Source organism: Sus scrofa, chromosome X, assembly GCF_054392235.1.
Source record: "Sus scrofa isolate SSC_HxYL_T2T_F1_AM1 chromosome X, Sscrofa_HxYL_maternal_Yorkshire_Landrace_v2.0, whole genome shotgun sequence".
NCBI classification, from domain to species: Eukaryota; Metazoa; Chordata; class Mammalia; order Artiodactyla; family Suidae; genus Sus; species Sus scrofa.
The window spans coordinates 27296101-27319190 of record NC_139401.1 but is presented as its reverse complement, the minus strand read 5'-3'; the positions used below and the strand labels follow the sequence as shown (position 1 = coordinate 27319190).

The 23090-nt window shown below is 37.6% G+C and overlaps 1 protein-coding gene across 1 annotated transcript; it reads right to left on the bottom strand.

Moving 5' to 3' along the window:
- Window positions 1-18739: 18739 nt before the first annotated feature.
- LOC100156962 (melanoma-associated antigen B18-like) lies at window positions 18740-21213 on the bottom strand. The gene is made up of 2 exons (XM_021079833.2): window positions 20822-21213; window positions 18740-20260 (listed from the first exon to the last, which is right to left on the bottom strand). Exons 1-2 carry the CDS (start codon window positions 20896-20898, stop codon window positions 19183-19185), a joined length of 1155 nt encoding a protein of 384 aa, XP_020935492.2. The 5' UTR covers window positions 20899-21213; the 3' UTR covers window positions 18740-19182.
- Window positions 21214-23090: the final 1877 nt, after the last annotated feature.

The window sequence follows — 23090 nt, the reverse complement described above, 5'->3', positions numbered from 1 at the left end:
AGGGCCACTCCTGCGGCATATGGAGGTTTCCAGGCTAGGGGTCCAATCAGAGCTGTAGCCACCGGCCTACACCAGAGCCACAGCAACACCAGATCCGAGCCGCGTCTGCAACCTACACCACAGCTCACGGCAACGCCGGATCCTTAACCCACTGAGCAAGGCCAGGGATCGAACCTGCAACCTTATGGTTCCTAGTCAGATTCATTAACCACTGAGCCATGACGGGCACTCCATGATTTGCTTTTTGAACTTGAAATCAAATCAAATTCTTTTGTCCTCAAATGATTTTATCAGCAGGAACCCAATTTCTATTTCTTGAGTTGAAAAGCCTTTCTCTTAGTAAAGAGTCTAGATCTTCAACTGCTTTACCTCTTTTTATATGACATATATGACCGTGTGCTTGGTGGCTTCCCTGTCAGCAAATCTTGTCTAGAACCATCCCAAAACATTAATGAGTTTCTAATAATGTTTGCCTTCCAAAGGGTTGTTGCCAGAGTTTTAATCCTTTTCTCCTATGTGACTCATTGGCTCTCAGGTGCATTTATAAATCTCACAATAAACAGGATCTGCAACCAAGGGATACTGAGAGGAGACTTGTTTTCTAGGCTAATTATACTCCAGATATGTATATCTTCCAAGGCTACAGGCACCTCCTTTCTGCATATTTGCATAATAATATGTAAGAAGAAGAAAGGGAGGGTAAAGGAAAGAGTTAAAGGAGGAGAAGGAAGAGGAGGAGGAAGAACTCAAAGATGAATTGCTTTGTAGAAGGATTTTGTAGTTTTTTTCTTTAAAAGTGAAGACTCCAGTATACTTTAAATGTAATACCCACCAGCAAGGTGGATCAAATTCTCTCAGTTTCCAATATTTTTAAGGGTACACATAAGGGTATACAGTGAAAAAAAGTGTTATGTCCTCTGGCATTAGGCACTATGCCATTTTAGTGACAATAGGAATGAAATCTAGTGAATTCTTCTCAAAATCATTTTATTTCTGCATCTCTAAAAAATGCTGTTGTTTATCTGCTATCGATTTAAAAATAGATAGCGTATGATGTACAAGAGGAGATAAAGGAAGTGGAAAAATATTTTTTCTGTAGCAATGGAAATACAGATCACACATATCTGAAGCAAGAATAAGACACTATATGAACATTTAAAGAACAAAGACAGATACAGCAAGAAAATGTGTATCAGTGATAATTAATCATAGCACCAAAATGCCTTCTAATAAAGAGATATTAGAGGCTAATATGCCAGTTGGAATGGCTGACACAATACAGATGAGGAGCCAATAATTTAGAATTACTACCCCCGGGATTGCAGAGACCACTGTCAATTATACCATGCTCAATTCACTGATTTCAGGAGAACAATTGGTCAAATGATTTGGGGACTAATTGACATCTGCATAATGTCTTCACAGCAGTACCTATGTTATTGTTTTATTGAGTAACTGGAAGAAGTTGTGTGTATACTAAGGGATGAGAATCTTGGGGCGACATCTTAGTAGTTTGTTATAGATTCTTTAGTCAGTAGGTCAATAATTTTTCTCCTCGAGGAACTCTTGCAAATATTCTGAAAATCCTATGAATAAAAATGTTTATAAGACTGGACAAAATGGAAACAACCCTACTGTAAATACATATTAACAAGGTAATGGGTATATGGAATGTGTTATTTTCATAAAATGTAAAAGGTGAACCTAAGCTAGATGTTTCAATCTGGATGAATCTCAGAAATATAATGTTGAAAAAATTGCCAGTTATAGCAGAATTTATGAAATAAAATATCATATACAACAGATATTATATGTAAAACATATCTATATATATTAGGGTTTCCAAAGCAAATAAATCTTTTAGGTCATTAACAAAATCCTAATACAAATAAGAACACAGAAGGAATTTCACATAATAGGAAACTTGAATTTACCATAAAAATATATCCTTACTAGAAAGTTGGAAAATATAACTAGATACTATTTTACTCCCCTCTGAGGGTCAAAAATGATAAAATATGGAAGGCCTAGTATTGGTTAAGATCATTAATGGACCTGCATATTGATGCAGCTACTTTGGTTCAACATTTGAAAATCATTGTAATCCACCAGTGAGTTATAGAATAAATATCATATCATCATAACAGCTGACACATAGGGGATATGACAAAATCCAACATCTATTCATGATGAAATCTCTCAGACTGAGAATAGAGTGGAACTTCTTCAATTTGATAATGAACATCTACAAAAAATCTACAGCTAACATCATCTTTAATGGTGAAAGACAATATTTTCCCCCTAATATCAGAAACAAGACAATGATGCCCACTCTCGTCACTCTTAATTGACATAGAACTGGGCATTCTGACTATTGAAAAATGGCATGATGATGATGATAATTAATAAATAAAAGACATACAGATTGGCTGCAAAGGAAGAAATAAAGTTTTCATTATTAGAAGATGACATCCTTGTCTCCACAGAAAATATCAAAGAATGTAAAAGTAAAATGCAAAATAAAAACCTAGAACTAATAAAAGAGATTACCAATTTTGTAGAATACAAAATTAACGCACAAAAATCAATTGTATATCTATGTATTAGCTATCAACATGTGGAAAATCAAATTAAAAAGACAATACAGAGTTCCCTGTTGTGGAGCAGTGGTTAACAAATCCAACTAGGAGCCATAAGGTTGTGGGTTCGATCCCTGGCCCTGCTCAGTGGGTTAAGGATCTGGCATTGCTATAGCTTTGGCGTAGGCCAGCGGCTACATCTCTGATTAGACCCCTAGCCTGGGAACCTCCATATGCTGTGGGAAGTGGCCACAGAAAAGGCAAAAAGACCAAAAAATAAAAAAATAAGAAGACAATACCATTGACAGTTACAAAGAAATGAACTATATAGATATAAATCTAACAAATCAAGCACAGAATATGTATGAAAGGTGAAACTTTAGTTGTACATATTTTATATCTTTAAAAAATAATAGGTGTAAAGCAAATATGGCAAGTATTCAGTAGAAAAATGTTGACTTTAGTTATTCTTTATCTTGTTATATGGTTATATGATTTATAAATTTAAACCTTATTCTTAAAAAGCAGGTAAATATATTTTATCTTTGTCTTTTATATTATGTTTCCATTTGAATTATTATATGTATTTTATATTTTTTTGAAGGACATTATAATGTAATTTAGAAATAACACATTCTTTGATGAATTCATTGTGTAATTGTCTTCAACATTTTCTAAATATATACTCTTTTTAGTGCATTCTCTTGATTTTCAGTTGCTTTATAACAGTGTACACTAAACCTAATTTTACTTTTTATTTATGACTGAGGAAAATATTATGAAATTGGTTTATTTTATTGTGCTAGAAATCAACAACATTCCCTGGCATTATTAAATTTTTCAGAGTTTAAATTACTCTCTGAATTCTCCCAATAATGATTTTTGACATAGTTATTGATATATCTGGTTTCTCAGTTCTTGTCAAGTCATTCTTGGTAGGATGCTTCTCTCATTTCCCTTTCATCTGCACCTATAATGTTCTTATTATAGCAAGATATTAAGGTTGATAGAAATAAGAAGATCAACAATCATGCTTAATATTTTAGACATCATTCTAAGTTAATGGCCTCACTGTCCCTGCACATATCTTTTGTCCCCCTCCCAGAAAAGTATTTTATTGGATCAGTTACACATATTCTCTCATCTCTTAGACATTGATGTTACTAACCATTATGTTTGTGACCTTGATCAGTATTATTAAATTTTTTTGCAAATCTACGTTACAGTGTGCCATTACTCTTAAAATATATTTTAGTCTTTAATGTTTATTTTCTCAGATAGTTGGATCAGAACTCAAACTGTAAATAAATGATAACATACTTATATTAGCCCATATATAATGTGTTAATATATGAGTGATCTCATTGTCCTTTTTTGTTCCAGTTCACTCTTGTATAAACAATATTTACAGAGTGTCTGATACAGGCTAGAAACTGAATGTACAGAAGTAATTGACATAATCCCTGAATTCAGATGTTTATAATTTTGCACATTAATTATTATAAACTATTTTAAACTGATAATTAAAGAAATGGAAAATTACAGTTATATTTATTGTTTGACTTAAAATGCTGGAATTTGTACACCATATCTCATTAAAACTAAAGAAGTGAATTTTAGATAACATATTCTGATTAACTCAGAATGCTCTAAAGAAAAGACTGTGTAAGAAAAATCTATTTAAGAGCAAACTATGCATAATCTATTTTTTGAGTTACAAGAACCTCTCCTTATGTATAATAAGTAGTAAAAAAAAGAGCAAGATTTATAAATATAACAGTTCATCCATACAATCTTGTTAATAATATTTGTTACAGGCAGTATTATGTTTACTTATTAAATATTTCTTTTTGAAATGTAAATTTATTACTTAGCATGTAAAATTATCCACTGCTCTTGTATCACTTTGATCCACCACTGTTTCTATCTGAACCTATCTATTCTCTTTCATATAACTCCTGAGAAAATATTCATGATGTTGATGTCAGAGAGTGTTTTGCCTATGTTTTCTTCTAGGAGTTTGATGGTGTCCTGTCGTATATTTAAGTCTTTCAGCCATTTGGAGTTTATTTTTGTGCATGGTGTGAGGGTGTGTTCTAGTTTCATTGCTTTGCATACAGCTGTCCAGGTTTCCCAGCAATGCTTGCTGAATAGACTTTCTTTTTCCCATTTTATGTTCTTGCCTCCCTTGTCAAAGATTAATTGACCATAGGTGTCAGGCTTTATTTCTGCATTCTCTATTCTGTTCCATTGGTCTGTCTGTCTGTTTTGATACCAGTACCACACTGTTTTGATGACTGTGGCTTTGTAGTATTTCTTGAAGTCTGGGAGAGTTATGCCTCCTGCTTGGTTTTTGTTTCTCAGGATTGCTTTGGCGATTCTGGGTCTTTTGTTGTTCCATATAAATGTTTGGATTGTTTGTTCTAGTTCTGTGAAAAATGTCATGGGTAATTTGATAGGGATTGCATTGAATCTGTAGATTGCTTTGGGTAGGATGGCCATTTTCACAATATTGATTTTTCCAATCCAGGAACATGGAATATCTTTCCATTTTTTTACATCTTCTTTGATTTCTTTGATTAAGGTTTTATAGTTCTCGGCATATAGGTCCTTTACCTCTTTGGTTAGGTGTATTCCGAGGTATTTGATTTTGTGAGGTACAATTTTAAAAGGTATCGTATTTTTGTATTCCTTTTCTAATGCTTCATTGCTGGTATACAGAAATGCAACTGACTTCTGAATGTTAATCTTATATCCTGCCACTTTGCTGAATTTATTAATCAGTTCAAGGAGGTGGGGGAAAAACTGTAATTGTAATGTATACATGTAAGGATAACCTGACCCCCTTGCTGTACAGTGGGAAAATAAAATTTAATAAAAAAAAAAAAAAAAAAAAAAAAAAAAAAAAAAATAACTCCTGCTAGTCAGAAAACATCAATCACCTGAGTCTCTTTGTTCCATTTGCAGACTTGCAAACTACAGGTAAATAAAGCATGCAACTAATAGATTTCTATTCAGAACCAATATGAAGATTTGTTCTTCCACACTGTCTTAAACACTATGGCTTGCTATAACAAAAATACCATAAATTGTATGTCTTAAACAATATACGTTTATTTCTTACACTCTTGGAGGTTGAAAATCTGAGTTCAAGGTATCAGTATCGTTGGGTTCTGATGAGGGCTGTTATCCAGATTTCAGACTCCTGACTTCTCCTTTTATTCTCACATGGTGGAAAGAGAGCTACAGAGTTCACTGTGGTCCCTTTTGTACACTAATATCAATCATGAGAGATCCACTCTCATGACCTAATTACTTCTCAAAGGTCCCACCATCTAATACCATTACTTCGGTGGTTAGGATTTCAACATACAAATTTTAGGGAGACACAAGCATTCAGTTCATTGCATATACATATAGTTGTAGGAGAAACAGATGGTTATAGAATTTTTTAATAACTTGGTAAGTGCTATGATAGAGGGATTTAAATGGTCCTATAGCTTAACAAAAGGAATATATTTAATTGGACCTCCAGGAGTTATCAAGGTTTACCTGAAGAAAATAATTCTTGAGTTAGGTTTCAAAAGTCAATAATGAATGAGTCAAGAAAAAGATGAAAGAACGATTTGTAAGAAGAGGAAACTTAAGAGAAATGACACAGAGGTATGTAGCTTCTGGGTATCAAGGTCTAAAGACAGTTCAGTATTTATTTCTGTTGTACAAAGTGAGTTCTGACAAGTAGTGAGAAATAAAGCTGGAGAGGATGATAAAAGGTTTCAGGCTTCCTAAGACTTTTTACATCATGGAAAATACTTTTCTATTAATGAAGAAGAGCCATTGCAGGTTTTTAAGCATAAAAGTGAAATGATTAATTGAATTCTCTGTAAATCACTTAGAAAGTAGAGTGAAGAATGAATTTGTAAAGCACCATGCTAGGGGAAGGGATTATTTTGAGGGCTAAATATAAACCAGAGTTGATGAAGACTTGACTAAAACAATAATATTCAAAGATGAAAAGGTGAATTCGGGACATATTTGGGCAATGATACTGACAGACCTTGGTGATTAGTAAGAAGTAAGAGATAGAGTAATTATATTGGTTATTCAGTCCCACACAGACAATTATCCCAAAACTTAGCAGCTAGAAACAACAATGAACATTTCATATTTCATACAGTTTCTGTGGGTCATGATTCTGGAGCAGCTCTACTGTGGTTTTGGCTTGGGTCTTCTCATGTGGTTGCGCTCATGATTTCAGCTGCTCCTACATATCAGCTGGCCTGACTGGGGTTGAAGGATCTGCCTCTAAGACAGCTCACTCACACGGTTGTTGGCAGGAAGCTTGTGTCTTGCTAGTTCTCGGCAAGAGGACTAATTTCCTTGCCAAATGAACATCTCCATAGGGTTACTTTAGTATTCTCATGAAATGGCAGCTGGCTTTCTCTACAACTAGTTATAACAAGAAGAAAGAAAAAGGTATAATCGGCAAGCCTTTTTGTGTTTGAAGTCAAAACACAGTCTTTTGTGCAATACTGTCCTTTGGTTGAATAGGTGCAAGATGACCACACATGGGCATGAATAACATGAGTCAAGACTCATTGCAGCCATGGTGGTCAATAATAGATCCCACATTTTTGTCTTCAGTGCTTAGTTAGATTATAGGGGCATCTACAAGATAAGCAATAAAAGAGGAGCACAGTTATTGTGGTTTGTTGGTTTGGGGCGGGGGGTGTGTATGTGTGTATCTGTGTGTTTCCAGAAGAGTAGAAGATAATAAGTTCAATTTTGGGAATTATTAAGTGCTAGTAATATGCTTCCAAAGTACATTAATATGTTTAGTGATAGAGAAGTAGATTTGAGAGCCATCAACATTTAAATGGTACTTTAAATCTTAAGATTAGGAAAGTTCATCCAAATAGAGGGTAAAAATGAGATGAGAGGAAAAAACTTTTTTTTTTTTGAAATGAGCAAAGGAGTAGAAGGTCATGAAAGAAGTTATGCAAGATGATCACAGAGGTAGAAACAATAAAGATTAGCACTGTAGAAATAAAGGAAAGAAATAGTTTAAGAAAATGAATAGTCAGAAGTGTCAAACAAAGCATAAGTATCCAATGAACTAAAATATGCCCACTGGACTAGCAATATTTATGCCACTAATAATGTTGCCAGAGCAATTTCAAGTGTGGGAGCATAGAAGCAGAAAATATAAAAAAGGGTTCAGTACAGGTAAATTAAATAAAATTTTGTTTAATTATGTACAAATTAGGTTCCATTCTGGAAACAGAAACCCTTCAGAATATTTAAGACAGAGGGAATTTAATATTGTGAATGATTACATAAGTTATGGAATTGCTGAAAAACCTAACAGAAGATGATGAAGCAACTCAGAAATCATTGATCTCAAAAGCTGCTGCAATGACTTTGCTGAAGGGATGAAAGGAGGAGATGGGTTACTGAAGCCCACAAACCAGGGGCTCCTGGAGGAAGTTGGAATCAATTCTTGTAAGAACAGAAGTCACAGAGGAGAAACAGCTAATGCCTAAAATGCCCCATTGGCAGGCAGAGAGAATAAGAAATATCTTTGTTCTTCCTCCTTCTGATAGTGCCTCCCATTGGCAGACTAGAGGTGAAGTCAGCTAGTCTAGGAATCTAGGAGAAAAATCTCTCCTGGAGTCAGCCCCAATGATAAAAAGAAAAGAGAGAGAGAGAGAGAGAGAGAGGAATACGTTTGAGAACAAATAGAGGAAAACTGACACATTTTTTAAAACCTGCCAACTTCCTAAAGACAAACCAAATTAGAAGCCCCACATGAGAAACTTTGTAGAACTTTAATGCATAATGAAAAATGAACTTCACTTAAAATGTTTCAAAGACTGAGGCCTAAGCTCTAAGTAAAATGCCCATGAATTGAAGAGCTTTTATCGCAGCACTTTTAATATGGAAAGATTTAGCCTGATCTGAGATAAGTGCGCTTGACATTATTTCTCATCAAGAATTCCCCACATGTAATTCACTCATGAAAGATTTAGAATTCATTTTATTTGTAATTAAATATTTCCTTTTTTGATTCGCAATTTTTTATTTTTAAATACATGGAATAGTAATAAAATGAGATGTATTTAGAACCATAATACAGAACAGCAACAGCAGGTACAATATAATTTTAATCACATTATAGATATCTATCCATCAAAATGTTAAATATTATCAGTTTAGTAAAATATACAGCAGTATACACTTATAGCGAGCTTTGTTGATGCTCTCTCAACGTCCAATCATCTTTTTTTGAATCCTGACAGTATCTTGATGTAGGTCAGACATTCAGAAGTCTCATTCCATATGCCTCAGAGGAATCTAACCCCCACAAATCTCATTGGTGTAAGAGTATGATTGGCTCAAGCTAACTAGCAGATACTACCTCCTAGAAACTGGACAGAGGTGGGTAAATGATGTAAATGGATAGTGGGGGTGGGCCTATAAAAAGATCTCTTGGAGTGCTGGAACACCAGAGTTCTTATCCTCTGCAAATTCTTATATGCTGTTGTGGAGCCCAGAACTGCTATAGCTCTCTTGCTAGTAGACTGAAAAAGGAGAAGGGGGTTGGCTAAAGTCAATATTATTTCAAGAAAATGAAGCAGAAGTTATTGGCATAAGCCAGACCTGAAGCCTGACTTACAATTTTACTGCCAGTTATATGGACAAATAAAATTCTTTATTATTTAGGTCAGTTTAAGTTGTGTTATCTTTCACCGGTTGCCAGAAACATCTTAAATCAACGTACAAAGTTTTGGGAGTGTGTATACATACGTATAAATATACATATATATATATATATATATATAAAAGTTCATAACCTTACTATATTTATACTTCATTCTTAGATATATTCTATTCATATACATAATTTCAGACATTTCAAACACTAATAAATATCTTTACAATTCCCACATAACAATCTGTATGCTATATCTGTTCATTAGCTAAGGTAACAATTATATCTGGCATTCATTTTTTTTGAGATTAATAATTTTAACAAAGTGTTTGCATTCTTTCATTTCAGATTTTAATATCCAAAATCAAATGTTTCTTTACAGTTGAACTGACCCTTTCTGCCTCTTTATCTGTTGTCCTAACCATATACAGATGAGTGAACTTATGCTTGCAGAACCATCAACATAATAAAATCAATAAACTTTAGAATTTAACTTAAAATTCCAGTACTATGATAGATACTAGAAAAGAAGTCCCCAACTCTCTTGGAATCAATAACTCTTTAAAATATAATGAAAGGCACTGAACCCCTTTCATAGAGGAAAACTGTACAATGCATCAGTATATACAAAAACTCCCATATACTATACTGGATTCTCAAGCTGAGTGATATCAATCCCCACAATAGAATTTATTCAAGAGCAAGATCTGTTTTTTAAAAAACACCCTGTTGGAGTTCCCGTCGTGGTTCAGTGGTTAACTAATCCGACTAGGGACCATGAGGTTGCAGGTTCGATCCCTGGCCTTGCTCAGCGGGTTAAGCATCCAGCATTGCCATGAGCTGTGGTGTAGGTTGCAGACGTGGCTTGGATCCTATGTTGCTATGGCTGTGGTGTAGGCTGGTGGCTACAGCTCTGATTGGACTCCTAGCCTGGGAACCATATGTGGCGGGTGCGGCCCTAAAAAGACAAAAGACGAAAAAAGAAAAAAGAAAAGAAAAAAAATAAATAATTAAAAAACACCCCTGTTAATGCACATGATTTACAGAATTTAAATAGGTCTGATGGATATCCCTATTCTTCAGTGAGGGAAAGTCTGTTTTCAAGTTCTTGGTTTGAAAAAATGTGGTATACACATAAAATGATATATTCACCTTTAAAAAAAGAAGGAAATCTTTCCATTTGTGCCAACATAGATGGATCTAGAGGACATTATGCTAAGTGAAATAAGCCAGATATAGAAGGACAAATACTACATGATACTGCTTATAAGAGGAATCTAAAATAGTCAAACTAAAGTCAAATAGAAGCAGAGCGATGAATGGTGGTTGCCAGGGCCTACAGGGAGAAGGAAACTGGGAGGTATTAGTGAAAGGACACAAAATTTTGTTTATACAAGATGAATAAGACCCAGAGATCTATTGTACAGCATAGTCAACAATACTGTATTATATTACTTATAAATTTTCCAAGAGGGTAAAACTTAAGCATTTTTATCATAAAATAACAATTATTATAAATAGAAGGGCAGTAGAAAACTTTTGGAGGTGATGGATAGTTTTATGGCATAAATCATGGTGATGGTTTAATGGGTATATACTTATCTCTAAACTCATCAAGTTGTACACATTAAATATGCACAGTATTTTATAAGTCAATCATGCCACAATAAAGTACTTTAAAAAATTCCAGTTCTTGGTTTGAAATGGTGGCTTGGAAAAATGAAATATTGCATCAGAGATGAATATAAGCTCATTTATTTTACTGTCTTTATCATGTGACTTGAATATGTTTTGTTACTGGTCTTAATACTGGATTTGTTTTAGTTTTGTTTCTTTGAAGTAAGAACTTTCTAAAGATATTTATCTTGTTTTTTTTTTTTTTTTTCCTGTCTTTTCTAGGGCTGCACCCGAGGCATGTGGAGGTTCCCAGGCTAGGGGTCTAATCGGAGCTGTAGCTGGCAGCCTACACCAGAGCCATAGCAACACCAGATCCGTGCCGCCTCTGAGACCTACACCATAGCTCACGGCAATGCAGGATCCTTAACCCACTGAGCAAGGCCAGGGATCGAACCCACAACCTCATGGTTCCTAGTCGGATTCGTTAACCACTGAGCCAGGATGGGAACTCCCTATCTTGTATATTTTAACATGTGATTTATGTAAAAAAAATGTGCACTTAAATACCCAGAGGGAGTGAAGGATTAATTTGTATTCATCCTACCTACAATAAATAGTTTGGATTACTTTTGGAAATATTGTATCATATATTAGTTAAAGTATTTGATAATAAACAGCACATGGTATTCAACTGCCTCTTTATAAGGGATAGAAAAGGAAGAATTTTAGCTAGTTTGGGGAAAGGCTGTGTGAATAAAGCTGTCAGTGTTTTTTACCACATGGAAACATTTTAAGGTGGATATGTGCTTTAAAGAGGAACACATCATTTTTGCTGTATATGCTAAATTCTTATAGTATTCTTTACTTGTTTATAATACAGTAAAATATATACATCATATGGTGCATTCAAAAATAGAGCAAGTTCATCCTCTAACTTTTAAAAACTCCAAGTCATGAAAAGAAATCTAAAAGCATGAAATTTCTACATTTCCATGTTACATAAAAAATTAATTTTTACTTATAAAAAGGGATTAAATGTCAGATGAGAGTTTAAGTCAGTAATTTTATTCTTGAAGGAACCACTGAGGAATTCTCAGAAGATATGTTTTGAAAAACTTAGTAGCTGTGCTTCCATTGGCTTCCATTTTTAAAGGCTATTTTTCATAGAGTTGAACTATTGATACCATTTTACCATCTAATACCTTTTGACATTCATGCAGCAAATATTTCAAATGGGAAATTATATCTTGAGAGGATAGATAGCTAAAAAAAGAGTATGCAATCCTCTTCTCTTCTTTTCACAATAATCACAACTTGGCCTTTGATCTGACTTGAGACTCTTTATCCTTCTCTACAACACAGTGGGAGGAGGCTTATTCTGCTGGAATTAAGTAGGGCAAGATGCCATGTGATAGTAATAACTGCTTCTATCTCTCCTAATGTGAAGTTTTAAGACACCAACTATTGGATAAAGACAGATGTGTAATACATATTCTGGATTTTATCTCCCATTTTTTTTCTGCCAGTTAACATTTTTTTTTTCTTTAAAAGCTCTAAAAGTTTCATGTCAGTGAACAGAAACAAAATATTTTAAAGAAAAATTTCAAAGAGTTTTTTTTGTAAAGATGCACCCCCCCCAGTGATGAAGCGTTTGTGCTGGGAATGATAAGGGTAATTTCCCTATTGTTCACACAGCAGGCTGTTGTCTTTTCCTTCTTTATAGGGAAAGGTCTTATCCTCAGCATTGCTGCATGAGTTTTTCAGTTACTTGGCAACAATAATAAAAAAAAAGACACAAGCAGTAAAGGACCCATCATCAACATAATGACAATAGTAGTTCCTTAGCTGGTTTTAATGGCCATATGGAGACATCAAATTTCTTGCTTTCAAGAATTAAGCCCATTACATATGATTAGGTTGAGCCTTGGTATGTGCATCAATGTAAAATATTTTAGCTGTTGTGTGTGAATTAGTATGTGGGAAAAAAGTTAATAAATTTGAAGCATTCACCTGAATAAACAGAAAGCACCCCTGGAATGCATAAGACAAATACAGATTTTTCTGATTTTAGTTATTAGGATGCATATTTTTGGCACACCCTTATGATCACAGCCAGCTGACATTATGAGCTATCTACTATGTGAATGATGATGTCTGTTGGTAAAAAGTTGATAAGTAGAAATAAATACTTGATTGAGAAATGATGCCGTTAATAAATGAATAGTTAAAACCAATCAGGATGTGGGAGAAACCCAACATGAGATACAAATACTAATAAATGAAACTGCCTGTAATAAAAATCAATAACATAACTGTCCTGAATGTAAGGGGAAAAGAACTTATGCAAATAACTTTAGAAAACAGTAACTTCATGGATGCTCTAAGGATGAAGACAAAAAGAATGGCACACAGATGTTGTTTTGTAGTCAGTAAATGTGTTTCTCATAAAGGCATTGATAAGACATTCTGAAACTAATTTATATGCACACTGGAATTGAACAAATAAGTAAATAGGTTGTGAACAATAAAACTAAGATTTCTTACCATTGGAGAAATTACAATTAAATAAAGTAGGATGATTTTTTTTAAGTGGAAAGATTAAAATGACTCCTATGGTGTTAAATTGGAATCTGAGGTATTAGTATAAACTCATTACAGAGAGAGAGAGAGGGAGAGAGAGAAAGGAAGAAATCCAGTCCTGGCTGCTGAGAGGGCCTAGAAACCATGAAATTCAAGTAGTAATTAGCATACCTAGTGTCAAAATCTTGATTTCTTAAGCATCATTCTTCTATAAAAAGAACCATGGACCCTTGGAGAGGTGGCTCTTCCATGGCTGAGATGAGAAGAATCAAAATGAGCTTAGAATATCTTGGAGAACTAGAAAAAAAATAAGATTGTTCTCAAAAGATGTGGGGAAGGGAGCATTGTTAGAAAAAATACAACATTAGGAGAAGGAGTTCCTAATGGCCACAGCTTTGAACAACAAAATAAAAAAAATGCTAGGATTAGATTATAATCTAAAGAATAAAAACACTTAGGAATCCATAATGATATAAATAAGTAATTAAATACATAGATGGAAGAGACATGACAGCTCCTTCTTTTAATGGAATTGCAATTAATAACTGTGTAAAAAAGAGAAATGTAAACCACTATTAGGCAAATACCACAGTAGTGATTACTGCATACTTAATCTACTAATGGGTGCTAGAATCAGTGCATTTGAGGAGAGACCATATTTGCACTGTCTCAAAGTATTCTCCCCCACCTTATCGACTACATGAAAAATCATAGTAACTTTATAGTGGAAACACCCAGTAGAGACCAACTTGACCAGGTGATCAAGGTCAATGTGGCCAGTAGTAATACATACTGAAATCAGGAACCCTGTGATTGGTGTGCTGTTGAAAGATATGGCATGATTTCTGTGGCTCTCTTTCCAAGGAACTATAACCTCAGTCTAATAATGAGAAGACACCAGATAGGCCTAAAGTGATGGACATTCAGCAAAATAACTGATCAATACCCTTTGGGGCTGACAGTGTCATGAAAAACCAGAAAAGATTAAAGAGCTATTCTAGATTGTAGCAGTCTTGGGAGAAATAACATTGAAATGCAAATCAGGACACTAATTGGGATCTTTAAAAAGCATAATAGTGGGAAAATTGTTAGGTATGAATGACGTAGTTAATTTGGTTAATGCTATTAGGGCAGTGTTAATTTCCTGGCTCTGGCACTTGTGTGATGGTTATCTAAGATGTTAACATTAGAGGATGCTGGGTGGCCGATGTGTTGAAACTCTCTGTACTATTTTTGCAGATTTTCTATAAGTCTAAAAGTAGTTTGATATAAAAGTTTTTTTAATTGCCATTATAAAAAAATTCAGGAGGACGCCCATGTTAGTTGCTCTAAACAACTTTTAAAATAGGCAGAATGTATGAAGTAACTGGAAAACAGTCAGCACAAGATTATGATCCCCCTAAAAAGAAAAACAAATGAGATAGGCTCCCCAAATGACCCAGTATTTCTGCTTGGAGGCAATGTCTAGACTGCAGTGCAAGGAGGATAAGCCACAACAAAACACAGTGAACTGACAGAACTGAGGACACGGCAGAGTTTGGGAATAGTAAAGCTGCTGAAATTTGCAGGGCACGTTGTTGGAGAGAAGAGAGCTGGGTGGAGTTAATGCTCCAGAAATCTGTAGAAGGTCCCTTTGGGTCTTTCACTGAACATTAAGCTGCTCACGTAAATGGCAGGATTCCATGGGGCTGGGCAAAGAGCAGATACCAGGGGTATTAAAAAAAAATACTGGAGAGCAGTGAGCTAAACAACTACTGGAAGACAGACATAGCTGGGAGAGTTTTAAATATCGAATAGCTGGAGGGGAGAGTCCACTTTGAACACCCAAAGTAATTCAGTAGAGCTTCAGGCAAATCTTAAGCTGTAGGATTAGGATGAATATAGTCCAAAAATAATGGCTACCATATACCATCCTAAATGCCTTCGAATCACGAATTGGACTTCGGGAGAAGGCTGAAGTTGGAATAAGAGACCCCATGTCTAAAATGTTTACAGCCTCTGAAACCAGTTAGATACAGGTTGTGTCCTGGAATCCTGGCCTCTCTGGACTTGATAGTCCCCCTCGGGGACTCGTCACTGCTCTCTCCCTGGGTCTCCCTAGTGTTCCTCACTAGCTGGGGTGCTCTGCTTGTACCCATTCCCTGACGCCTGGTCATTCAGCTCAGATCCTTCTTTCTCAAAGTAAAGAGAAAAATCATATTGACATTTCGGAATTTGAAAGCATACCCAGAGGAACTCTGGTATTCAAGGTATCACTGAAGAAATCCTGCTTTCTCTGGATGAGAGATTAAGTTAATTTTCTGCTCAACCTACTTAGAAAGCAGGGAAAATAAAATAACTGTGAGATAATATATTTTTACCCAAAAGTTTGACCAAAGTTTTAAAAGGTTGATAAAATAAAATGCCGGTGAGAGTTCAAATTACATACATTAATAGGTGAGAATATCAATCAGTATAGCTTTATTTGAACAGAATATCAGCAAGAGTCATAACAAATATATTTGCCCAAGAAATCATGGTTGATGTTGATATAAGTTCTATTAATCATGGCAATAAATGGGAAACAATTTATGTGTCCATCAAGAGGAAGATAGTTAAATTAATTATGGCACAAACACATTTTTTAATCCTTGGGAAGAGTTAAAAGAGCGAGATGGATCTATATGTGCTCTCAGGGAAAGATCCTGCAATCCTTTTAGTAAGTGACAAGAGCAAGAGGCGGGACAATATGGACACTGTTATCCATGTATATTTTTTAAAATTTCACTATGTATTTTTATAACACATCTATTTAAGAAAAAGTCTAGAATAAATTTTTAAATAACACGAATTTTTACTTGTGGTTGCTTCTGAGGAGAGGGATGACTTTTAGCAGATGTGATAAGGAAGGGGAATTGTGATTTATTCATAATGTTAGAATGGGGGGGCAGTAAGAGCATTTGCATTATTACCTAAAACTAAAATTTTCCTCAGGGACAAACATAGTGACAAGAGGCAGTGGAAGAAGAATGTTGATTTTTTTCTTTTTCTTTTTTTTTGGTCTTTTTGCCATTTCTTGGGCTGCTCCCATGGCATATGGAGGTTCCCAGGCTAGGGGTCGAATCGGAGCTGTAGCCTCCAGCCTATGCCAGAGCCAGAGCAACGCAGGATCCAGGCTGCGTCTGCGACCTACACCACAGCTCACGGCAACACCGGATCGTTAACCCACTGAGCAAGGGCAGGGATCGAACCCGCAACCTCATGGTTCTTAGTCGGATTCGTTAACCACTGCGCCACGACGGGAACTCCGATTTTTTCTTTTCTTATCAAGGATAATGTATCTGCGGTGGAACCATTTTCCACCTCCTAAAGGACAGTTGAATTTTTAGGAAGTCTTTCCATGTAGATGTTTGCTTACACCATAATTTCCATGATCTTTTCTCATCTACTTATGGGGGAAGCTTGGGGTTTGACTAAAAAGGTAAACTCATTTATTGGTATATGTGATCAGGGGTCAATTTCAAATGATTCAGCCCATTAAAATTCTCCTGGAAATGCCAGTGTAGTTTCCATAACTTCCTCTCTATTTTCAGGGTTATTACCCTAAGAACCAGTAGATTCTGTGCCACATCAAACTCTAGTCACCAGAAGATCTGAAAACATCTTGAGAATGTGGTAGAGGCACCAGAGGGGTTGAGGAGGTGTCTAAACTTCACTGTCTGAACAATAACATGGCAAGGGCAGCTGCTATCACAGGGTCCGTGGTGAAGCAGGGGATCCACAGGGTGTCAGGATGTGCCAGCTCAGGGAGGAGCAGGGGATTGGGGCTGTGTGTCCCTCCGGGAGCAGAGTGCAGCCTCCAGAGGAGGATGCAGAGAAGAGCTGACTAGCAGGCTGGGTTCCAGCTTGGACAGGAGGGCACACTGGGGAAGACCCAGGGGAGGGCGCTCTGACGCAGGAAGGTGCTGGGATGGCACAGTCAGCTCCCAAGGAACCCTGCGAGGGGCAGGAGGGTCCTAGGGAGGCAAGCCCACAGAAAGTCTTCACATTGTATGTGATTCTCACTCTCACCTTCCTTCTTTTGGCTGCTTTTAGTACTGTGGACACAGGGTCCTTCTTTTCAGGGCTTGAAAGCTATTATTGAGCAGTGAGAAGAGATATGAATTAATAGACACAAGGTCGACCTCAGACTGGAAGAAGTGCAACAGTGTGGGCTCTGGAGGAATTCAGACCAGGGCTCTAGTACCATCCCTGTCACTAGCTATGAGAACTCAGCACATTACAAAGTTCACTGAGTCTCAGATTCTTCACCAGTGAGGTGTGTTTGATAAGCCCTGTCTTCTAGACTGTTGGAATATATATAATGTATGTAAAACACCTGGCACAGTGACTGGAATACACTGAAACTTTAAAGAATGGCAGTTATTGTCATGATTTTTTTGACCCCAGATGATACCAACCCTTCTGAGATTTGTTTTGTTTTGTTTTGCTGTTGTTTTAATCCAGGACATGTCTGAGAATATGAAGTGCTATAGGACACTGAACACCAAGTTAGCCAAAGATTCTGCTTAATGAGAAAATATACTGTAGTAAATCATCCCCCTTAGAGGATGTATAATTTATTTTGGACGTAGAGGAATCCCCCACCCCATCTGGATGCAACTCAAAGCTCCTAAAATGTGTGTCAAGAACCAACTCTTTCTCTTTCTCCCAGCTGCTCTTTGATCCATTTAACCCCTACCAAAATCAAGCTCTCCCCTAGAGTTTGCCAAATTTTACTTAAGTTAACCCAGTTAAAATGCCCTGGTTTAACATTTTATTATTTTATTTTTTTGTCTTTCTGTCTTTTTAGGGCCACACCCGTGGTATATGGAGGTTCCCAGGCTAGGGGTCCAGTTGGAGCTGTGGCCCCCAGCCTATGTCAGGGCCACAGCAACACTGGATCCGAGTCGCATCTGTGACCTACACCACAGCTCATAGCAATGCCAGTTCCTTAACCCACTGAGCCAGGACAAGGATCGAACCTGTGTCCTCATGGAGGAAACCTGTCTTTTTTGTCTTAGAGGGTATCTCACCATCTTCCTTGTGTGATAGCTGCTGTTAGACTCTAACTCAATGAACAAAGGCTCATTATTCTTTTTCTTACCACCCCCATACTACCATGGAGCCTTCCAAAGAACAGATGCTCAGTAAATGTTTGAGGGGGGAAAAACAGTGAACAATTTATTATGATTTAATTTCTCCTACATTATTGAATAAATGAAGCAAGTTCAGGTATACAACTTTTATTTTACAGAACAGCAGAATACAAGGAATAAGGGAAAACAAGAATTAAACATGTTCTACTTTTTTTCCTCTATCTTTTATCCCAACTATTTTACGATCAATTTATTTCACGTTTCTAAGAAAATGCCTATTTCAATGCTATGTTTCCTTTTTCCAGATCACTAAATAAGATGGACGGTTACTCAATTTGTTTAAAAAAATAGCAAAACTCCTACTTTTATACTTTGTAAACATTAAATATGTAACCAATATTATTCTGAAACTAATTAAACTTTTCTTAAAAGAAGCAACATTTGAAAACTTTTAACAAGACATAAATCTATAAGTGGTTCAGATATGTTCTGCACTGTGATCTCTCCAGTACTACCTAAGCCCCCATGCTACTTCTGGAAGGTGCTTCACATTTCACTACAAGTGGGAGAAACTGTCTTAGAAATTGGCCCCAGAATGCATATTGGCCAGGGCACCAGTGCGAACCATAGCTGCAAATCTGGCTCGGGCTCTCATTTCCTCATCTCTCAAAGCCTCTTCATACCAGGAAGGGAAGGCACTGGGGACTGTATCATGAATCTTGGCCAAGAACTCAAGGACTTTCATCTTGCTGGTTTCAGCGTGGGCTCTTGGGCCCCACAGGAACTCATAGCGAGGAGGATTACTGTTGGCCACTTGGCGGTACACCAGGTACCTTTCCTGCACCAAATCTTTGGTGATGAGCTTTTTGGGCTCCCCATAGATGAAATGGTTCTTTCCAGCATATATCCCCATCACATTGAGTACTTCCCAGATCTCCTCCTCAGTGGCGCAGTTGCTTTTCATGAAGATCACACAGAGAATGGTCATAAGGAGACCAGTCTTGGGCATGATCTCCTCACCCCTCAGCCTCTCATCACTGGTGCGCTGAAATTTGCTGATAAGAACATAGCAGTGCCTAGTGGGGTCAACTTCCTTCACATCAATGCCAAAGGCCAGCACCATCAGCTCAGAGGCTTTCCTGAGGATCTCATGGAAGTGCTCCTTGTACCTTTTGATGACATGCTTCATCATATCTTTCTTTGTAATGGGCTCTCTCATGTTATACTTGCGCAGCAGGAATTGCACCAAAAGAATTGCCTTCTGGTCCAGAGGGCTTCTGCAGGAATAATCAGTGCTGGGCATTGCCAGGGAGGTGCCTGGTTGTTCTTCATCATGGCTCTTGGCACCTTCATCAGATCTTGTGCATGAAACACCTGCAGAAGTAGTGGTAGTGGATGGGGCTTTCCGAGACCCCTGGGATTTTCTACCTGACCCATAAGCAGGGGAGCTCTGGAGATTATCACCAGGGGGAGGGGAGGGGGATTCTTCTCCCTCTGCTGCGGTGGCCTGAGCATCTCGGAGATGCTGAGTCTCACCCCTGGCCTGCCGGCGTTTCTCACGAGCACGGAGCTTACTCTTCTGCCCCCGAGGCATGATGATACAGATCAAGAACAGCAGGTAGGAGAGTGGGCAGGACAGCAGGCAATGTGGGCACCTGGAGGAGTGAGGAGATGCTATGAGCACCTTCGGCAGGGAGATTTCTCCTTGACTTTAAGGCCACCTCTGTGGGTTTCTGTGAGGGCCCTGCTGTAGGACCCACAGGGCTCTTTTTCTGATCAGCCTGTCCCCTAAAACCCCTGCAGAGGAAATCAGAGTGTGTCTTGTGCTGGTCTAGGTCTAGGCTCTGTGGGGTCCCCTCTAGAACCCTCTCGATTCACATTTAGGATCATCCTATTAAATGTTGGCAGGGCTGGGCACTCTCCCCTCAGCAGCTCTGAAGCTGAACTCCTTCCACCAATGACCTTCCCTCCCTGAGACCCCTGAGGAAGAAATGAAGGAGAGCTTTAGCTGGCCACCCCTTCTGAGGCCTTCCAGAGCTGACAACAGGAGCAGGGTTTTGTGGGATCCCCTTTGTCTTGGATGATTAGAGTTTTCCATAGTCACTCAGGTCACCTCCCCACCAGACCAAGTCCGCCACCTCCCAGAGTTTAACAGCCCCACCCAGGGCCTCCCAGGGTAGACAGCAGGACAGCAAGTGTGTAGGAGTTGAGCGTACCCTCGGTCCTCAATCAGGCTCCTCTCCTTAACTCCGAATAAAGCCTGGGATGTTTTCCTCTGTTGATCTGAGACCATTAGCTCAGATCACAGTTTTCTTTCTCTGAGACCGCGAGGCGGAAATGAGTAGGCGTTGGGCCTAACAGCCGTGCCGCGGGCCTCTTAGCGCGTTGGACGGATCCCGAGCGGGGTTCTGTGAGGTCTCCTTTGTCCTATGGAGGCATATTCCCGCGATTCTAACTAGGCGTCCTCACTTTGATTCTCAGCATCGCCCTGGCCTCTAGAAACCTGAGACCATGGAGGTGGAAGCCGGTCAGGACCTCATGCTGACAACTCTGTCCTGGGCTTCCCAGGAATGAAAGCAGGGGCGGAGCTCCTTGCGGGTCTCTCTATGCCGGCGTGGCTTATCACGTCAGTACTTATGGTGTATGCAGGGAGTAGGGTGTCTTCTTGGCTGCTTCTTTAAAGGCTTCCTTGGTAATACTAATTTTGTGAAAACGCTGTTTCTCTACTGCAAACCGCGCAGAAAATCGGTAAAAGTCCCAACCTAGATACAGCCAGGAAAATTGCAGTGCAAGGGAGGGTCCCACAACCGTGATGGGCGCTAAGAGATTAAAAAGCACACTGGCCTACAGCGTTTGCTAGATAGCCATACTTAAACTTTGGGGAAATTTCTGCTCTAAAAATTCTACTTTGTAAGGGGAAGAGACTAAGCTGCTTGATTTTGTGAGACCCAGATCTTTTATATTATCTAACATTGCTCAGTCCAGTAGTCACTTTTATTTTATATTTTGACCTTCATTCATACTAAGAAATGTATTTACATCTCTAACAAGTGTGTGTATTATGCATTTTTTCATGAAAGGATACATACCCTCTCCATTTGTTATATTTGATCATAATGTTAATTAAAAAAAAAAAAAAGGTCAGTCCTCATCCTCTAAAGAGGGATCAGGTGGTTTTGCACAGCCTCTGGATTCGTAATATTTCAAACAGCACCAAACTTTGGTGCCATCCTGGCATGTGGGCTCTGAGGAGCTGCCTCAGATTCCTTCAGTGAAGCAGTAGAAATTCATGGTCCCACAGCACAATAGAAGAAACAAGGGCTGAACTTTAAAATCTTTCCTCCAGACAATTCTGTCATCCGCCCCTCTTACAGGCTACAGATCTGTTTCAACTTCAGAGCATGCCCCCATCTGCCCACAGTCAGAATCTAGTTCAACATAGACTTAGTCTCTCCCAGGAGGCCCTCCCTTATGTTTCTTTGTTGTGCTGATATTGTTCGTTCATTCTCTCTTTTATAGTTCCTCCAGGACCAAATTTAGAAAACAGCAGCCTAAGTCTGGTAGCCATCTTGGAAGCTACATGTTAGGCAGTGTATTAGTCTACTTAGGTTGCCATAATAAAATATGACAGACTGCATATCTTAACAGAAATTTATTTTCTCACAGTTATAGAGACACTGGCAGACTTGGTTTCTGTAAAAGCTCTCTTCTTGGCTTTGCACACAGTACTTTCTTACTAACATGGACTCACATGGACTCTTCTCTGTAAATACACAGAAAGAGTGATATCTGGTGTCTTTTCCTCTTCCTCTAAGGACATCAGCCCTACTGGATTAGGACCCCACCCTATGACCTCATTTAATTTTAATAACCTACCTAAAGACCCTATTTCCAGTTACAGTCACAATGGCCAATTAGGGCTTCAACATATGAATGGGGGGGAGGCATAATTCAGTCCATGGAAGGTAGAAAAATGTAAATAATTTAAGGAGAATTGGCATATTTATGATATTCTTTTCCCCATGAATAAATATAGTATATCTCTTTATGTACTTGGAATTTCTTTCTCTATAGGTAGATATTTATAATCACCTTCAAAAAGGATTGTTCACATTTTTGTTTAAGTTTCTTTTTAGGTAAGTTTTGGGTACTATTAGCTGTTGTTATGGGGGTATTTTCCATTGATTATCCTAATTAGTTATTGATTTTTTGTGTGGATAGGCTCCCAATTTTGGTATAGTAATCTTAAATAAAACAACTTTTGGAGTATCTTATTCATTTGAGTATTTTGTCCACTAGTTCCTTTGGATTTTCTAATTAGGGGATCATATTTTTGCCACTTATTATCTCTGTCTTTTCCATATTCCTTCCTCTGATGCTCTTATCCCTCTAGTTATGTACTACTCCAGTCCACTTTTAAGCAGTAGATACAGTACCATAATATCTGTGTCTTTGTCCTGACTTTGATGGAAATGCTTCTAACAT